This window comes from Rhodamnia argentea, chromosome 11 (genome assembly GCF_020921035.1).
Source record: "Rhodamnia argentea isolate NSW1041297 chromosome 11, ASM2092103v1, whole genome shotgun sequence".
Classification (NCBI taxonomy): Eukaryota; Viridiplantae; Streptophyta; class Magnoliopsida; order Myrtales; family Myrtaceae; genus Rhodamnia; species Rhodamnia argentea.
The window spans coordinates 17315905-17335176 of NC_063160.1; the positions used below are offsets into that span (position 1 = coordinate 17315905).

The following is a 19272-nucleotide window of genomic DNA, read 5'->3' on the forward strand; positions in this document are numbered from 1 at the left end:
CCGTTGCTTGGGCCACGTGAGGTCGAGCCTCGCTCGGCCATGGCGGGGCTCGACCTCACTGTTGCTGCCTCGCCCGGTGAGGTTGACCCTTGCCATGGCTAGGTGAGGCTCAGTCTCTCTTATCGAGTCTCTGGCCAGTCGCCGGACCTCGGCAACAGCTGGAAGTAGGGAGGGAGGGCAGGGGAGGAGGGGAGAGGGGATAGAAAAAAAAGGAAAAAGAAAAAGAAAGAAAAAAGAAGAGAAATTATAAAACTTCAAAAAGTACTAAAATATCTAGTTGCCAATCGGTTGACGTCCACGTCAACGCCAGCCGGTTAAAATTGGTCAGATTGACTGAAATAACACTATTACAAAAGATTTAGGACTAAATCGATAAAAAAATTAAAATTAAATTGATATAATTACAATATATCCAAGACTTTTTTAGTAATTTTTTCCCCCGATGAACATGTACACCGGGAGAAACGAAAGCCCAAGGAGAGATGTTAAAAAGCTGATTTGCTGAATTGGCATCAAGTAACAGGGTTAGATTGGATGCTGAATATGGTCCACTGACTTTGATTATTCACCTCCCAAATCGGTTTTAGCGTCTCTAATATTGCTCAAATCTTAATGAAGTTGCAACTTCTTGGTCGCCTGTTTTTATTATAGGGAGCTTTAGAATGAAGCATTGGACATTGAATTTACGCAAGCAAGGAACAAAGTTGCTGGCATTTCGACATTAAAAAATTTGCTATATCGCAGGGGAAAGTACAGATAACATTTGACACCAATGGCTCAAAAGATTACAGCCGCACAAGGCCGTTGAGCCAAATCAGGCAGGTGAGAAAGGGAGGGAGAAAAACGTAGCTCACTTAAGCTCATACACAACAGGAAGTACCTCTCGATTTGCTTCGATTTCAAGTCCCGCCTCAGCCAGTGGAGTTCTGTCGCTCAGAATAACGACGCTCCTCATTAGACTGAACCGAACTTGGATGTTCATGGCCTGAATGCTTACAAAAGGCAGTTTCCTCTTCCCGCTTCCTGGTTAAGAAAAGCAGAAAGGGATATTGCTGGTTTCTCATTAAACAGAATGCGGGACTCCGATCTTGTGCTGTGAGAAACATCAATTTGGAAACCGATCTGATCACTTGAAAAGCCTTCTTGACATGATCCTGAGTACGTTGCATCACTTAGGAGCCAATCTTATAGGGCAGACGGAGAAAGCAAAACAACGAGCTGCTTTTGCCAGCATAAATCGTTCACTCTCTGTCAGGGGCCTCTCGATCACTTTCACAATGTTGGCATCCTGAAAAATGTTGAGCAAATAGTGAATAAATAGATCCAACCATATATAATGAATTGGTGCAAAAACACTTCTTCCTTTTTTCCTCAAATTTTTCAAGAAAGAATTACACTGCAGTCTCATCAGTAGAATTACACTGCCCTTACGTCCAGAACTTCTAAGCGCAAAATCTAAACAAAGACCTTTTCATTTTTACTCCTCCATTTAGGATGTCACATGAGAAAAATCTTATATCTGACTATTAGACGCTGCAGAACCTGCAGCTCATCAATATAAATGAATTGCACCATAACTAAGCAAGTGTGTTGAGAATACAAGTCTTCAAGATTTCAATGTCAACAGTCAAACACCATGAAGTGCCATGTTGCATAATGAAGCATGTATCATGGAAATCAGAATACAACTTCACATTTTAATCACCATCAAGATGGTAAATTTGGTTCCATTTGTATGATAGAAAATAATGCAAGTACCTTCTTCTGTTGTTGAACTGAAGGCCTTATACTGGCTGTATCACCAACCATGATCACATTATTAACATTACCACTGTCATCTCTCTCAGCTGGTGAGTTTGTAGAATGACGCCATTGTCCATTAACAATATACTTGTAGTAGTATCTGAGACCAGAAAGTGTGGAAATATACTTCTGAGTCATTCTCAAACCCAATTAGGAATGAACAGCAAAGTAAGTTCCAAAGGCACAGTGATTCTTAACCACAACTCATGAAACAAAGAGCATCGCTCTATAGAGGATGGAACTTCTGATGCCACCATAATATATCAAACTATATAACACCCTTTGTTCTGAATGATTATTGGGACTCTGATTAGAAGCATCAAGATCATTGCAAAAATCATTGTCTTTTAGAATTCATAATGTCTTTAGCAACATAAAACTAAGTGGTCGGACTTACTTCCCCTGTGGAAGTCTCACTTCAGCTTCATATCTAGATCCACCTTTGTGGGTCGCCTTCACTGGTTCCTTCCAATTGCCCGTAAAATCACCCACCAAGTTTACATCCTCTCCCTGAATTTCACCAAGTAAGAGAACTAAAAATACCAGCCAAAAATTGCATATTACTTGGCCTACTAGGAGTTGAGTCGAACAGATGGTCTACATATAGCAAGTAGTCCAGGGAAGAAAAATATGAAATAGCACCCTACAATAATGTGAAAAATATTGATGTATTTATACATCCCCATGTATCAGGTGAGAAGTTGATGCTATTTGCTGTGAAGCTATGGATTCTAGTCATCAATTACCTCATGTCCATTCCAGACAAAAGTCACAGCATGGGTTGCTGGTCCATCATGTCTACCACTCTCCACCATGGCTATAAGATCCCATGTTGCCCAAGCAATCGCAGGTCTGCAATAAACATCTGATAACAACTTTACCGAGAAAGTAACATTGACAGACAGTTCTACTACCATTGGTGCTTTAAACATCAGATGGCAAATAGTTTGAGGTCTCCAAAAAGCATAAATTAAGCAAGGCCTGCCATGGCATATCTAGTGATGGAATATAGTGAGCTTCTGTTACAGGGGGTTTATCAGGTACCAGCAAGAGAAAGACAGTTGAAACTCTACTCCTTCCACAAAAGTTTGTGAAATATTACAAACTACTAATTTGGTTTATAGCATTTCCTTCACAAAGCAAAGCACTTCTATAGTTCCAAATTTATTGGATGCCCTCTGGAGTACGATGCAAATATTTTGCCACCAAGAGGTGTCATCCAGAAAGTTCATCAGGCATAATAGTCCAGTTAGCACTTCTAGCAGATTTAGAGTAACAGCCTGGAAGACTGTTACTTTGATGTAGTAAACAGGCTGCTCAAGTTAAAAAATGTCAAGGAAGCAATATACCTCCTTTTTAATAACTAAATATATCAAAGGAAATTGCCATGTATGGAAATCTCCAACCCAATAGCCTAAAGAAAAATCAATGGTGCGAACCTGTCAGGACTGCAAGAGTGTAGCCCAGTTAAAAAATTGTAAGCTGCATGGAGGGAAGTATCAGTAATCCAGTGGAGATATGCTATCACACATGCAGGTGACCGATCAAGACCAGTAGTGCAGGTGATGTATACACGATGGTTCTTCTTCAACAAACGTAGCAGGAGCCCCACACAGAAAGGCAGTTTCTTCCTCATATCAAAGGAATCTGAGTCCCTAAAATGACCAACAAGGCCAAGCAATGTCACTATGTGGCACATTGGAATTAAATTACTACTAAACAATAACTGCATCACCTGAGCACATAACAATAATTGAGTCCAGTAAAATTGTTGTCACAAGACATATATAACCATGAGGAATGGAGCAAACTAATAGCATCAATCATGCTCAACTCCTTATTTGATAGGTATAAATGCACATCTCATTACCAGTAGAACATAGTCCAAAATTATGAAATCTGAAGTCGACATGATGCATACTTGGGAAGTTTACTTCTTCGGCATAATTTGACTGTGCTCTCCTGTCAAAGGAGTTGGAATGTAAAATTCTCGTTACCTTATGGGATAATTTATCATGAGAACACCACGTCGTTGGCATGACTCATTAATTGCATTTGGATTGATTCCCCAATTTTGTGATTCAACTCCTCCTTGAAAATTCAATATAGCAGTGACACCCTGGCATAGAGATTTGCTTGCTGTTACAAGTGATGTGAGATGAGAAGCTACAGAGGGAAGAATACAAAGAGAATAAATCTCCTATTTCTGTCAATATGATCAAACAGAGGGAAGAATACAGAGAGAACGCATGAGGCGTTCTGAATTAATTTATTTTCTTGCTTTTTGTTTGCTTCTATACCACAGACGGGGGTAAATTATAAATGACGTCACTTGTGCCTTGTGTAAGACAAGAAGAAATTCTAGCAATTCCATTTTCGACACAACTCTGGTCTTAAATGCTTGCACTCTGGAAGATCAGGACAGATGACAGCACAGCTTCTAGGTTCCATCCACGTTGCACGATGATAAGAGTAGAATACGACTTCATTGCCAAGAAGTAGAAGATGATGACCGATCAGCATAGAAATATTATCAGACAATTAAAAAAGGTACACAAACTCAATCCACCTTCACTTTGTTTATCAAAAATATTGATTGCATCACATAGCCTTGGTGCCAAACCATACATAAACACTCTCCAATTCGAAGAATTGACTGCTCATACCCATTGTGAATGGTCTCTAGGGAAATAGCAAGTTAAATAAATTGACACAGCTTGCTTGACTGTTAAAATTATGTCAATTGACACCACATTCAGCTGGACACTCACCACAATGCTTGAGAGAGTATCCACATCAGCATCTGTCTGTATGCATGATCCAACATATATTTGCTCCGTAATCTATCAAAGGGAAACCATAGATTTGATCGAAAACCATAAAAAATGAATAAATTGAGTAGAAGGCATGACCAACAGAATTATCACAATATAAATGATAAAATCACACCTTACTGTAGCGCATACCAAGGGAATGGTTATAATAAAGCTCTCCTTCAGATCGTTCGAGTGCTCTAATGTATTCTTCAAGAGGGAAGCTTCCATAAGTCCAGTCTCCATCTCCAGAATCATCTTCGGAGAAAATACAAACAACTGGACTCATGATTGGAGTGGGACTGTTTTTCTGCAGAACTTGAGCAATGGTTTGTCCATTTTGATTGCTTAACAGCCTCCATCCATCCAAGGACAAAAACTTTGAAGAAAACAACACAAATCCACAATTTCCACTTCCCTCAGAAGCTCTCAAATTTGATGCCAGTAAAGCCTTATTCCAAGTAACAACAGGAATGAAACCTTTATTGTATAGTATATCCAGCTCACTCAAACGCTGCAGTTGGTGAATAGGGAATGGAGAGAATGGTCGCTCCAGAACCAGGCTAAAAGACCCCATTTTCTCTTTCATCATCATCCTGATGAAAGGGGAAACCAATAACTAGTTAAGATAGGGAGAGAGAGAGAGAGAGAGAGATGAACAACACATATCTTCCTACAAGCTAAACTTCCCCTAGGCTGTCTAACTGGCTTTCTTTCAGCTATGCTACACAAGTTTCAGCCAATCTATAAGCCCAGTATATCCTAGTATCAGATAAGTCTCACATTATTCTCTGTTATATAACACTCCCACAAGACTTATTAAATTAGATTGTATTAGGAAAGACACTTAATTTCTCATTTCATCAGCTCATATAACCAAGTCTGCATAGGAATGACATGAAAGACATGATCGCTGGTCGTAACAACCAAGCAGCAGAGATGTTGCCATTTCAGACTAACGATGAGCAATGACTTCAATGTTACCACAGACTTAAGAGAAGACTTGATGTCCCACCTCCAAAGTTACCTAGACCACCTCATACGATCCAAAGTTCACTGGCTTAACTTTCAGAAGACTGAAGAAGATCACATCTGCCGTGTATTTGGCATTGAACCAAAAGTAACTCTAAAACACTGAAGAATGAAGTCTCTTACTCTGTATCACCAAAGTCCCTAATCTCCACAAGCTTGCCACCAGACGGATCGCTCGACTTTTTCAAAGTGTCGCCTACCATTATAATCCTAGACTTCTCCGCATTACCCTGCAATCGTTTGCATAAAATCCTACGTGACTAACATATTTAAAAAGCGACACTTCATTGTACTCACAATGCAAATCGAAGTGAGCCATAGCAACTCTAATTCAACATACCAAAAAAAAAAAAAAAAAAACAAAATATAACTGCAAGCAAGACAAGCATTAGCAATATAATCTCATCAGCTGAACAAACTGAATTCACTCACGACGAACCGGTGAACACCAAAAATAAGTAGTCCAGGTCCGGTACAGGACCGTACATTCACGTACCCCTCGCTTAAGAGCGTGAACGAAGATTTTACCGTCGGCGGCGAGCGCGAATCGGATGCCGAGAGGCTTATCGAGAGTAACCATGTACTCGTTGAGGTTCATCTTCAACGAAGGAGGATCGCTCGACATCGCGAGGACCCTGCAAATCCCTCCGCGACCCCTGACCCTCTCTCGACGGGTGAATCCGCCGCTGAACCGCGGTTCTCCGCCCCGAAACGGAGCGCAGCAGCGACGTTCGAGAGCTCCGCAACCGGCGAGTTGCAGAGAAGCCATGGCGCCGGCGAATTTGGCGAGGAACGAGAGACGACGGAACGCGATAACGAAGCGTGCATCTAGTACTTCTCGCTGTGTGTATATATAGAGAGAGACAGAGAGAGATGGCTTGAGCGTGAGAAAGAGAGAGAGTGTGCGTGTCTCTCTGTGTTTACGGGGAGTCGTAGCTGCTTCGCTGGATGACGATCTGAAGAAGAAAAAAGGTCAGGGCCCTTTTCGCGCCACAAGTTGCCACGTGGAAATATCGCGCCTTCCGGAGAAAAGATCTTTGCAACGGGAGCAGATTGGCGTTGCTAAACGAGCAGCGCATTGTCCAAACGCAAGATGACTGACCAATCAGCGCACAGTATCGACGCCGAGTTATAGCCGTTCGGATTCCTAATCAATTCAAGCAAGGGGCGACCATAAGAATCGGACCAGACCGTGACATCTTCCATGTGATCAGTGGACATAATTAGTTAACTAACCTCAGTTAAGATTAATGCATAATGAGAGTACGTATGGACACTTCTTGAACCCATCCGGTGGAATCGGTCCTTCTGATTAGGTTCTCGATTTCAAAAAGTGAATCCATCCACTCAAAAATTTATCCCTACCAAAAAAAAAAAAAGGAAAAGCTCAAACAAGCGCTTTTTTTTCGGACACTAATAGCTCGAGAGGTTAAGCCTTGATACTTTATTTAATCGTATATTTTATTTGTATGTGCGTACATTATTGTTGTTATTAATACTTTATAATTATTCTCATTAAATACATGACCTTCCAATTTTAATTTCTTTCTATTTTTAAGAAGCAGGATCCTCATTACTCGGATCCCCATCACGGTCCAATTGAAAACTAATACTTCAATTCCTTTTAGAGTTGCCACTTCCGTTTCTGCAAGGAACTTCTTTTTTTCTTCGAGCAATTTTTTTTTTTTTTTGTTGAAAAATACTTTATTGGATTCAAAAGCACTTAAACATGAGAGCTCACTGTCGGAGTGTCAAGACAAAGTAAATTCCAAAGGGGTTGAGGCGGGGATGGGTGATCCAATTCAAAAAATTGCAACACGATTAGACTCTCTTGAAAAAAAAAAAAAAAAATGAGAGCTCACTGTCGGAGTGTCAAGACAAAGTAAATTCCAAAGGGGTCAAGTGGGGATGGGTGACCCAATTCAATAAATTGCCAAGCGATTAGACTCTCTTGAACAATGGGCCAAAAAAACGTGTTTCCGATGGCCCATTATTCACGCACGTTCGAAGGAGGAACAATTTATAGATCAGTGCCGCAATCCCCAAGGCATCCGTGCACTGCCAAATTTTCCTTTGGACAGATTTTACATGTTCCGTCCGGCTAATTAGGCCCTTTAATCAAGTAAAGAGCTAATGATCGTGACTCATGAGCATATACAGTAGTTGCACTTTGTAGAGCTACTTTTCCGAGTAGATGTGTTTGACCGAAATGAAAGCGTTTTAGGACGAAGCAAGTCTTGGAACGGGTTTTGTACCGAAAAATTAACAACTTTTGATTATTGTTTACATGCGGTAAATTTAGTCGATGAGAGTAGAGTTTGGTAATTTACGAACGGAATTATCGACAACTCGAAGGAATCAATAAAAAGTAGAGTCGATAGTTTTTCATACAATCGTCCGTAAAAACAACCATCGACGTAATCAAATAAAGCAACCATCAAGATAGTATAGTCAAATAAACCATCAAGGTAATGGAGTCAATCCAACCATCAATGTAATCGTTCGATAATTGTTTGTAACATCCCTTTGTAACCCGTGTTGTAACCTCCCTTTGTAAACCCCATCGATAACCGTCCATTGTCAGCTTTAAATAGTAACATCGTACTCTCTAGAGGCACCACGCCCAAACCAGCAAACCCGTTATCTCTCAATTTTTGCATTGCAGTTATCATTTCTAGATTCCCATCATCAATTAAATTCCGATGCGTTTCTTAGCAGTAACTTCTAGATCGTCATCGTCAATTAAATTCATAGCTGTATCTTATTATAGCTCCTGGATACCTCATTGCCGATTAAATTTCGACGTTCTATTTGTACATTTTCAAGCTTTGTCATCGATTAAATTTAGACACAATTTATGTATGTTCGGCTCTAATCGAAGTGAAGTTGTTAATTCCATTATCTACATGCAATATTTTTTATTTGGAATCCTCTTAAAACCTGCCTCTTCTAATAAAAATTGAAAAAACGACTTTCGATAAAAAGTCTTTCTGTCATAGAGTCGAATTTTGACAACATAGAATGCATAGTATTTGCACGCAATGACATTTTGTATTGGTCTGGGACGAAATCGAGTACAACTATGACAACCCTACGATTCGACGACCCGGTTCGACGAGGCGACCATGGACGGACGGATACTCCCATAATTTTCATTATAATCATATTCTATGATGAGTCTTGACGTGTTCACTTACATACGACGGATGGGGTGGGTGATGCATTATGTGGTCATGTTTGATTTCAATAGTCGGTTCGATCGAGTTGCCACACGAAGTCAGCTTCATTTCGTCAACTACTTCCCCCCAACGTGTCGGGAAAATTACCAAGAATTCAGTCAAAAAATTTTAGTTCGATCACTTTAGGCCTAATTTTTTTTTTTGTATTTATATGAATTGAGTCCGTCCTATCAATTTTAATGGAAAATACCTGACCTGGATGCTAGCGTTAGCTCCACAAACATTTTTTAAAAAAAATTGTCATGTCGGGCCCAACGTCCACATTAGCGATTTTCTAATCAAAATTGACTTAATGGACTTGATCGGTACAAATTCAATAAATTTAAGACTAAATTAATCCAATTAAAATGTTTAGGATTGAATTGATATAAATGCAATAAGTATATATATATTTTTTAACCTTTCTCCTTGCGCATCACTCATGCCATCTTTCCAAATCCAATTACCGGCTTACAAATTATAAAAACCCATTGAAAATATTGCACAAACTTAGCCTACCGTGGACATAGTGATTTCCGGCCAGAATTGACCAAGATGACGACATTGAAATCCCGTGTAGAGGTTCACAATTAAGTTTGACAGAGTTGAAAAGTATAGAACTGAATTAACATTCGTAAAATGGGTTTTAAACCGATCGGGGACAATTCCCGCCCCCTCCCTGAATGGCTCTCATATTAAGGCCCACAACCGCAAGCACACATCACTCTTGTCGAAGGGGTTGAGTGACCAGTAAAGGCAAAGCGGGCCGCGAGAAGACTAGCCCAATAAGTCAGTGGTGACCATCCAACGGTCCGAGCAATCCCCAAAGACATCTCGGCATCAGAATTCGAATATCGGATGTACCGTCGCGACACGGGACGATCGCATTTTCTAATCGGTCGGAATCTTTTTTGGTTTGGGGGAAAGCCGAGAGAAGGTTGGGGTTGGTTGGACGAATCCGAATTTCGATTTGGGCATATAAAATCGGAGAAGTTAGGACAGGGGTTATATGATGCTGGGATCTCTGGACCCCCCCGGCGGCCGCCCAACCAACCCACTTTGACGGCCATTCTAAATTTCAAGGTGGGGTCTCATTTAATGCTCTAATGCATGGTAAGGATGTAAGAATGATAATCCAAAAGCTAATGTGGATTTCTTCGTTCTTTTGTTCTTTTTATTTTTTTCCGGAACTTGAAACTGCGAAAAGGTCGGATCCGCGAGGCCGATAGGGTTTCTGTTTGACTCCGAGAGGCGAGAACTGAACTCCGGGGCTATTCTTATAATGGTTCGGGGATAGTATAGGCCTCGGCTATTTGACTCGCCGTCCTAGTTGCACGAAATGAATCCACAAACTGGTCTTGCAAAAACTGGAGGCAGCGTGGCATGCTGTACAATTTGCGTGTGTATGTATGTGCCCGTTGGCTTGCCAATTAGGCTCTCGTAGTTAATATAGCAAAGATTTGGGCCTTCTTAGCTTATGCGGTGATTTTAACTCTTCCCGCCTCTACACACACGCAAAAATGAAAAGGAATAAACAGATCGATCAAGTCGTTTTTGCCTTGGCATGTGAATATGCGAGGTCTGCTAAAAAAATCTCCAGTTTCAGGTTCAATTTCAATTCTGTCTTGATTTTTTTTTTTAATCTTTTGAAAAATTATCAATTTTAGATGTAATTTCAATTTTGTCTAGACAAAAAAATCTTAAACTTTAGGTTCAGTCTTAAATTTACATCATGCATCACTGATTTAAGGCTCAGACCCATATATATCCAAAAAAAAAATTTGTCTAAAAATCAAATTTCATCCGAACTTTTTTGGTCTAAAAAAATCGATAATTTTAGATTTAGTCTCAAATTTACCTCTGAACACTTTTTTTCATAAAAAAAAAGGTTGGTAATTTTAATTCTAATCTTAAATTTGTCTCGAACTGCCTTTAAGAGGGGTTAGGCCAACCTGCGAGCGGAAGCAGTAGCCCCCCACACCTAGAATCGTGAAAACGAACTTGTCCCCCTCGAGTGCCGAGCAGACAGGCGAGCGATTGATTGATTGATGTGAGAGTCGCAACCAGGATTCGTAGCCGACCATCTCCGCGCATTTGGACCGCCGATTCATATGGACAAGCGTGCCCCTTCGCACGTGGCATCAGCGGGACCCACCACCCACTCCCTTAAAAATTAAATCCCCTCGCCCCACGTCACTTCCAAAATTAGGTGCGCACCCCCTTTTCAAGTATTAAAGGCCGACAAATTTCGCTATCATTAAAACATCCTTCGACCCAAAAAAAAAAAAATTTTCCTCTCAAATTTGATCGATCGTCTCTCCGCCTTCTAGCCATCTTTTTCGTACCATTGCTGCGATTAAAATTTTGTCATTCTGTTCAAATTTTTTTTTATTTTATGAAATCACATCCATGGCATCGATATCATCTTTACATCATGTTAGGTTTAAAATTTGTAATTAGTATTTTTGCCCGGATCATCCTTGGTAAAGAATTTATAGCCCCTAATTATTTCATTCAACCTGAAAAAATATATATATCAACTCTACATATATTTCCAGTACACTAAACAGACAAAACTATATAATATGTACATAAATTCCCAAAAAAATGAACATAACTTATGTGCGTTATGTGCTGTATGCATGTTACAAAATCTCAAATCCCCAAAAGACGTCGTTGAGTAAACCAAACCGGCAAACCCATTAATTTAATTAAATAAATAAAAAAGAAAAAGCGAAATTGCGCCGGAGCTCAGAAAGGAGGAAACGTCCTCCCCAATCCGTTCACGTTGGCGAAGAAGCCGACCAGGCCTCGCCTGTACGGCAAGTACGACCTATGCTTGTCGCCTTCCTTCAGTGCTCTGTTCCTCACGTAGAACACCTCGTGCGCCGACGCCGCCGCCGCCGTCTCCTTCTCCTTAGCCTTGTTCCTCCTCCCCGCGACCACGACAGCTTGGTCGGACGGCGGGCTCGCCTTCTCCTTCGCTTCCCCTCCGGCCTTCGCGTCGCTGCTCCTCGACATGGAGCTCGACCTCGAGCTCGGCGTCAAGAACACGAACGATTCCTTCCCTTCGCTGTTGCTGCGGCGGAGCAGGTCGCGCAACCTCCACCGCTTCGAGCACGACCCCGTCGAGCTGCTCTTCTTGCACCGGCTAGGCGACAGCGGCGAACCCGCCGGCAACTTCGGCGTCCACACGCAGTAGCTGCCCTCCGGTATCCCTTCCAGCTCGTCGGCTTCCGACGACGACGACGACGGAGGATCGCGATCTTCGACGAACAAGTCCTTCAACGGAATCCTTATCGAAGACACCGCACCTTCGCGGTCGTGATCCCGATCCGCCTTCGCTTCGCGGTCCGAAGCCCTGTCACCGCGCACGTGTAGAAGGTCTCGATTGAACACCGGGAAGACCGGGCCGATCTGGCCGCCGTTGATCAGGACCTCGTGGTGCTCCCTGACGAGCGAGACGAACTCGAAATCATCGTCCCCGGCCTCGTGACAACCGCCCCTCAAATCATTTCCCGAAGAAGTGGGCTCCGACTCGGAGGAGCCGCGTCCCTCGTCTTCGTCCTCAAGAGCGACCCGGTTAGCGACGTCGGCGAGCCGATTGGCGGAGTAGCTGTTGAAGCTAGGACACGCCGCGAGCTGCTCGCAGCTTTCCGGTTCGTTCGACGCCATCTTTCACCTGCGGATTCAAAAGAGCTGTACTCTCAGACGCTTCGTTTCGTCTGCAAGTGCAGAGGAATATGGAGAGATGGTAATGGACGGAGGAGGTGGTGATGGAGATATTTATATGAGAGAGAGCGAGAGATATCGGGAGGGGCTTCTCGATGGACGTCGTTAAGGGGAAGAAAAGCGGGTGGAGAACACGCGAGTGGGGAGCGCGTGAGCTTCTAGAAGGACGGATTGATTGTCAATTGTCAAGTGAAATGCCAAAAGACCATTAGCGATGTCAAATTGTGTTCACACGCCAAGTTGTGCCTTGTTAAGTGCGCCTTGTTAAGTGCACCTTGTCGCTTAATCCCCTGTCCCTACCTTCCTCTTTAAGAAAATCAATTTTTCAATTCACTCGTCCATCCATGATCTCTAGTTTTCTTAAATAAATAACTTTTTATTTATCTATCTCAATTAGATTCCGCTTATATCACGAAAAATAAATAATTTTAAAATATATTTTTAAATAATTACTTTTTATTATCGACAACATTTTATGTCCAAATGTTTTCGTGGATGGCAAAAATATTTTTCATTAATTTATTTTTGTAAGTAATGTAAACAAACAATTTAAGAAAAATATTTTAAAAATAATTTATTTCTCACGAAACAAACAGAACCTTAATATGTGAGTCGTCGAAGATAAGAATCGCGTAATCAAAACGATAAATTCCCTCAAGGGAACATAACCGTCAGAGGTAAGAATGTTTTGCAATTCCAATTTATTCGAAGTACTTGCCATTTCGTCTTCACCTTCGACCCACAAATCATTCGACGAAGGACTTGGCCACATGTGATTTATGAGAGCTCGCGGATGCACATGCGTATTTATATAGTCGTACGAGATGCATCGTGCCTAATTGAACGGTTCATTTCGATTGGGCCCACGTAGATAGATATTAATTCCAGGAAAAATTATGCAAAAAGCCGTAAATCTATTGCGCTTCAAATCTTTCGATTTTGTCAATTGAGTCCCAAACATCTTTTACGTTTTGCAAATTAATGCTTAATTCATTTTGTAAAAAAAAATGAGTTGTTTCTGAAAAATGTTTTTCGGAAAGTCATTTTTTAGGAAAATGACAATATTTTTTAATACACGACATAAAATGACTTGGAAAATAATTGCCATATTTGGAATGTGCTTTTTTCATGATGGGATTGTTTCAAAAAATATGTTCCACTTTTGAATGTGTTAATGAGAGGAAAATGTTTTCCTTAGACTAGTTAATTTTCTACGAAATGAATGCCGAAAAATACTAAAAATATTTTCCCGAAAGTTATTTTCCGCGAAACAATTGGAATCTAAATCCATCCAATCAATTTTAGCTGAAAATCTTTGACATGAATGCCAACCTTCCTACCAATTTTTATAATCTAATTTTTTCTTCCTTTCTTTTGCTTTTTTTCTTCCAAGCCCGGTGAGGGTCGCCGACCATTTCTCGCTGGAATTGGTAGAAATAAAAAGATAAATGAAGAAAAAAAATAAAAAATTCAAAATATAAAAAATATATATAATATTATTCTCATCGGTCTCGATTGTCCTACGTGACACTATCGACGTCCACATCGCCGATTTCTTGTTAAATTTGGCCGGATTGGCTCAACTATTAAAATGTAGAAAGATTTAAAACTCAATTGACAAAATTGAAAGGTAAGATTTAGAAAGATTTAATACTCAATTATTAGAGGAATACACATGATCACTTTAGTGCGTACGAAATTAGGAATCACAAGGGGAGAAGGGAAGGGTAGCTACGGAGCATGACATTCTACTAGGATGATTGTTGCGGAGAGAGAGTTCGGACAAACGAATCTCGATGCATCTCCTCCTGCGAGTTGAAACGCCTGTTGTGTTTTGTTGTGCGCGCACCTGAGCTTTGATCCGCACGTTATGTGCACTTGCAGTGTGCATGCATTCACACGTGCTAGACTTGTTTTAATTCGCGCATTTCACGTTCCCTCTCCTCATTTTCCGTTGCCTTTCCCTCCTCCCTTTTCTTTTCCCGGGATTTTGGATTTAATAAAATAAAGATTGATTTCTCGAATCAGTTCGAGTTTGGGTCGGATCGCAAATGTCCCAAACTTAATTACCATTTTGAATCATTTTCATGCAATTAAAATCTAGCTACCTATACCCGACCCAACTCATATTGCTAAAGCACTCTAGTATTCAATTCAATTTAAAATAAATTATTTATTATAAATGTTTATTTTTCCGGCTGACAACCCATACCTAACCTGGCCGGCTGATGGCGGGGCGATAGGCGACCGAACTTTTAATTTGTAATGTAAAAGAATGAAAGAAAAAAGAAATATAAAAAAGTTACAAATTTAAAAAATCTGAAATTAAAATATATATAATATAAAAAACCGTCGAAGAATGGGTTAAGATATGGATTTGTCTTTAAACCATTTAGAACTCATATATAAGTAAGTTTACAACTCAAACCCATTAATAACCCATTTATTAAAACAAGATTTACCCAAATTTGACCCATCTCATTAAATATAGGTTTTTTTACCTCTTTTGATACCTCTAGTCTATCGTTTCAATTGGTGTAAGTGTAAGCGAGTGCAAGTAACTGGACTAGTTCGGTCAAAAAATCGAATAGAACCGGCCTTATCGAGAGGCTCCAGGCTGGTCCACTCGGGGAGCGGATATGCCCTGGATGAAAAAATTGAAGTACCGGTCTTGACCAGCATGTTTCCCCAATTTTATACCATGAAAGGCGATTCTAAAGCTGGTTCTACTTAATTTTTGAGCAAAACCGTTGATCGCTTTTTAGGATTTTATTTTTCACTTGTTTAAAAAATAAAGGCCATATCAATAATAATATTCGAACTTGGAACCTAAACAAATTGTTCGAATTATAGGCACTCCTGAAACGGTAGTTGTCTAAAATGGGGACCGGTTTTCGGGGTCAATTTGAGAACCGGCCGATTCGATCCCTGATTTCAAAAGTTGGAACCGGCTCTTACGGGTCAAATAAATCCCAGGTGTGGAGCGTATTCGCTATTCACCGCTAAATGGATCGCTGGTGGAGCCGACAGCAATATGACGAACGTGCGAAATCGGGTTCAAATGTGAACCCGACTGTTTCCCCGCACGTGTAAGTAAGTACTCGGTTGAGTAGGAGTCACGGGGTTTCTTGCCCCCATTGATCTCCCCCTGCACGTGTGCCTCCAGTTTTACTCGCTCCAAAATCCATCAGGCCGTACACCTGGACGAGGAGTTCTCCTTCAAATGGGATCTCCACCGTTGATCACGTGACACCTAACCTCATCGGTTCATTCGAATTCGACACGCGTCCCGCCTGGCAGATCCGACCCGCATTGGGACATTCTCGACTTCATTGCCCGTAAATTTTACTGCAGCTGCATCACGCATGATCAACAAGAAGCCCTTACCGATTTATAGCTTATATCGCTTGACCTAATTAATTAATTTGAAATAATTTTATTATTAATAATATTTTATATTTAAATATTTTTATTGACAATGAAAATACCTTTTAATCATGTATTTTTTATGCATGATACAAGCGATCTTTTTTTAGAAAATGGTTAATACCACGAAAAGCTCGAAATCGATACTTCTATGACAAATTTATTCCAAATTATTATTTTGACCACAAAAAATCTTCAAATTGGTATAGTTGTGATAAATTTAACCCAAACTAATACATCCGTGATAAGTTTACCATCTATTAGTTTTTGTTAAACTTAGCCGTTAAAGTATTAATTTGCATGACACGTGGCAATTGAAGGGTGTATCAGTTTGAAAATTTTCATGATATTAACCCAATTTAATTGAGGATAAATTTGTCACAATGTACCATTTTAAGTTTTTTTCGTCTTAAAAATAATTAGTTTATGGTAAATTTGTTATGGGTATACCAATTTAGGATTGTTGGTGGTTAAAAAAATAATTTAAGATAAATTTATCACAACCGTACCAATTTAGGGGTTTTGTAATAAAAAAAATAGTTTCGGATAACTTTGTCATAAGTGTACCAATTTGATTTTTTTTTTCGTGATATTAATCCTTTAGAAAATGTTACTTAAGTTATTTATTTTTTGCGAAATAAACGGAGCCTTACACTTTGCAATTAAGGTCGCAGATGGTAACGTTTTCGTTCTTGAGAACATATTTGGAACAAAAACATTTTTTTTATGTTTCTGTTACTAACTACGATTTTCGAGAACGGAAAAGCCTTTGACAAGTACAAAAAAAATTATTTTTTTCACTAAAAGGAAGGATTCGCAAATTGCGGCCAGCGGCCGCTTCAACTCCTCGCCGATGATGGTGCGTGGTGGTGGCTTGCATGAGTTCGCCCTCGAGTTGTTTCTAAAAAATGTTTCAAAATCCAAAAACAAGTTTTTTGTTTCTTTTTTTAACTCCAAAAGTATATCGGAACACTTTTGGAATAGAAATATTTTTCAGGAAGTGTTACCATATATATCCACAATTAATCTACTATAAAACTTGACATCTTCATGGATTATTTTTGGGGGGCCGGGGGGATTTTTCCTCCATCATTCGGCAGCCACCGTGGAAAAGAAAAAACGAGCAAGAAAGGACGGCGAGTGCGAGCTGTCACAGAGACTCCCTTTTCAAAGGGAAAGGCTTGCGGCTGCTTAACGCCGATGACGAACGAGGAACCTGAAAAGAAAAAACTCGTTTTTCCTGGGAAAAGTCCAACACGAACCTACGAAGTTTTCTCGGGATCCAAACTTGCGGAAACCGAGGACAGGTGGCCCCCCCCCCCTCTCTCTCTCTCTCTGACTTTTCATTCTCTAGAAGGAAAAATCCCGGAAAACAAGAGAGAAACGAATTTAAAAAGTTGAGATCTTTCCGTCCGTGAGCACAGCCATGACGTCGATCGATTCTCGGTTTTGTTTTGGCGAGCAAGCAAAATCCCCGGCCAAGGAAAACCCGGGATTTGAAGCCCACGAACACGTTGACCTCGTTTGAGTTAATCTTTATTCAGGGCTTTTCGGGATTAGATTAAGATGGGAAGGGATGAAAATATTTATAAAATAAAAAACAAGAAAACGAGACACCAACTCACGTCGAGGTGCCTCGTGACAACAACGTGGTACTTTGAATTAAATGCTCCACCTAACTACTCCCCCAACCACATATGCACGCAAATCTTATTCGCCTTTTGATCCGTGCCTTGACGGCTACACTCACGATTTAAGATAAGGTCGTGCGGCTCCATTAGCAGCCATCTCGGCCCGCTTGCGTCGGACATGGCGGCGGTGGCAGCGGTGACAGCCGTGGCATTGGGGTGTCATGACGGCCTGGCTAGAGTCGCTTCTCGTGCTTCGGTTCCTTCCCCTTTTCGAGGCGTAAGCACGTACGACTTTTTTTCGAGCGTAAAACCAAGGTCGAGCGCGTTCGAGAGTGTCTTGCCAACGTTGGCCGCATTATCCGGTCTCGGAGTGTTCATGCTTGTTTGTATGGTATTTAGAGATCTAAAAGCTTATGGCACCAAACGATTCCCAAGTTGTCTATCCTTTAGGCAGGTCTTAGGAATCGGTCGGCCCGTTTCAATGAATAAGATGATTGCCTTTGCCAATTCAGCCAAAAAAAGGAAAGAAGAAGAAAAGTACAAAAAAAAGTCTTAAACTTATTATATTGATATCAATTCAATCTTAAACCTATCAATTGACCCAATTTAGTTTCGAATCTATCCGACCATTTTAGACCACACATCGCCGACTTGAACATTGATCATCCTACGTGGCATGGTTTTTAATAATATCTTAATAATTTTTTTAGATATTTTTATTTGTTTAATTTTTTTGTCTTTCTTTCTTTCTTTCTTTTTTGCCGATGGCTTAGAAAAGGGGAAGAAAATAAAATAACATAAAATAAAATAAAAAAATCCATGTCAACTCCGATTGCACCAAGTGGAATTATGGTCATCCACGTCAACGATTTCCGATTAAAATTGGCCTGATAGACCGAATTGGTACCAATGCAAAAATGTTTCAGACAAAATTGGTGATATTGAAAAATTTAGGACAGAATTGTTATCACCACAGTACTAGGTTCATTTTTTTTTTTTTTTTTGTGGGTACTTTTTCCAAAAAAAGGAAGACAGACGCGTTGCTGGGTGTGAACCAATCGTCAATCGTCAATCCTCTTTTGGCCAACATTTGCGGGTGCTTTAAAGCGACTTTCTTTCAATGTGAATTTTCCCAAGCTCAAGATAAAAGCGCGGGAGGCGAAAAAGGAATTCGAGAAGCAGTTGTCATCCGTTGACTTCCTTTCGCCGCCGTTCGAACGGGCCGAACTCCATGGATTTTCGAGCTCCAGATCGGAATCTCTTCGAGTTGGTTGCTTGCGGTGATTTTAACTTACGTTGACGTTGAGAGAGCGGCGCAAGAATTTGAAAATCACGGTGGCGGGGTTGGGTGGGTGGGTGGGTGGGTCATGAGTCAAAGTCGCCCGTTCGTAAAGCACTGACAGCCCCCCAGCCACCCTCTCATTTCTTAAACTGGCTCCTAACCCCATCGCGGACTTTCCGTTCATACATGACGTATTGAATCGGAAAAAAGCGGTGCGTCGGGCGAAATTTAAGTTAGGCCGGCCGGCGATGCGAAATGGGAGCAGGAAGCGGCGGGTCGCGATGAATGGAGAACAGAGTTTAATTGCCTTCTTGGCTACAGAGAGAGCGCTCGGT

The 19272-nt window shown here is 40.7% G+C and overlaps 2 protein-coding genes across 5 annotated transcripts; both read right to left on the minus strand.

The window, feature by feature from the left end:
- Positions 1–746: 746 nt before the first annotated feature.
- On the minus strand, positions 747–19262 carry LOC115751111 (phosphoglucan phosphatase LSF1, chloroplastic). 4 transcript variants are annotated; one of them, XM_030688832.2, is made up of 11 exons: positions 19257–19262; positions 6145–6525; positions 5772–5878; positions 4753–5212; positions 4575–4646; positions 3801–3922; positions 3243–3458; positions 2550–2655; positions 2201–2313; positions 1759–1903; positions 747–1288 (listed from the first exon to the last, which is right to left on the minus strand). In XM_030688832.2, exons 2-11 carry the CDS (start codon positions 6415–6417, stop codon positions 1169–1171), a joined length of 1734 nt encoding a protein of 577 aa, XP_030544692.2. In that variant the 5' UTR covers positions 6418–6525; positions 19257–19262; the 3' UTR covers positions 747–1168. The 4 variants fall into 4 exon arrangements, with proteins under 4 accessions (XP_030544692.2, XP_048129060.1, XP_048129059.1 ...); XM_048273103.1 differs by lacking the exon at positions 19257–19262 and having other exon boundaries at positions 6177–6317; XM_048273102.1 differs by lacking the exons at positions 6145–6525; positions 19257–19262 and adding an exon at positions 6088–6108.
- Positions 11538–12675, minus strand: LOC115751115. The gene has a single exon (XM_030688841.2). It carries the CDS (start codon positions 12539–12541, stop codon positions 11618–11620), a length of 924 nt encoding a protein of 307 aa, XP_030544701.1. The 5' UTR covers positions 12542–12675; the 3' UTR covers positions 11538–11617.
- Positions 19263–19272: the final 10 nt, after the last annotated feature.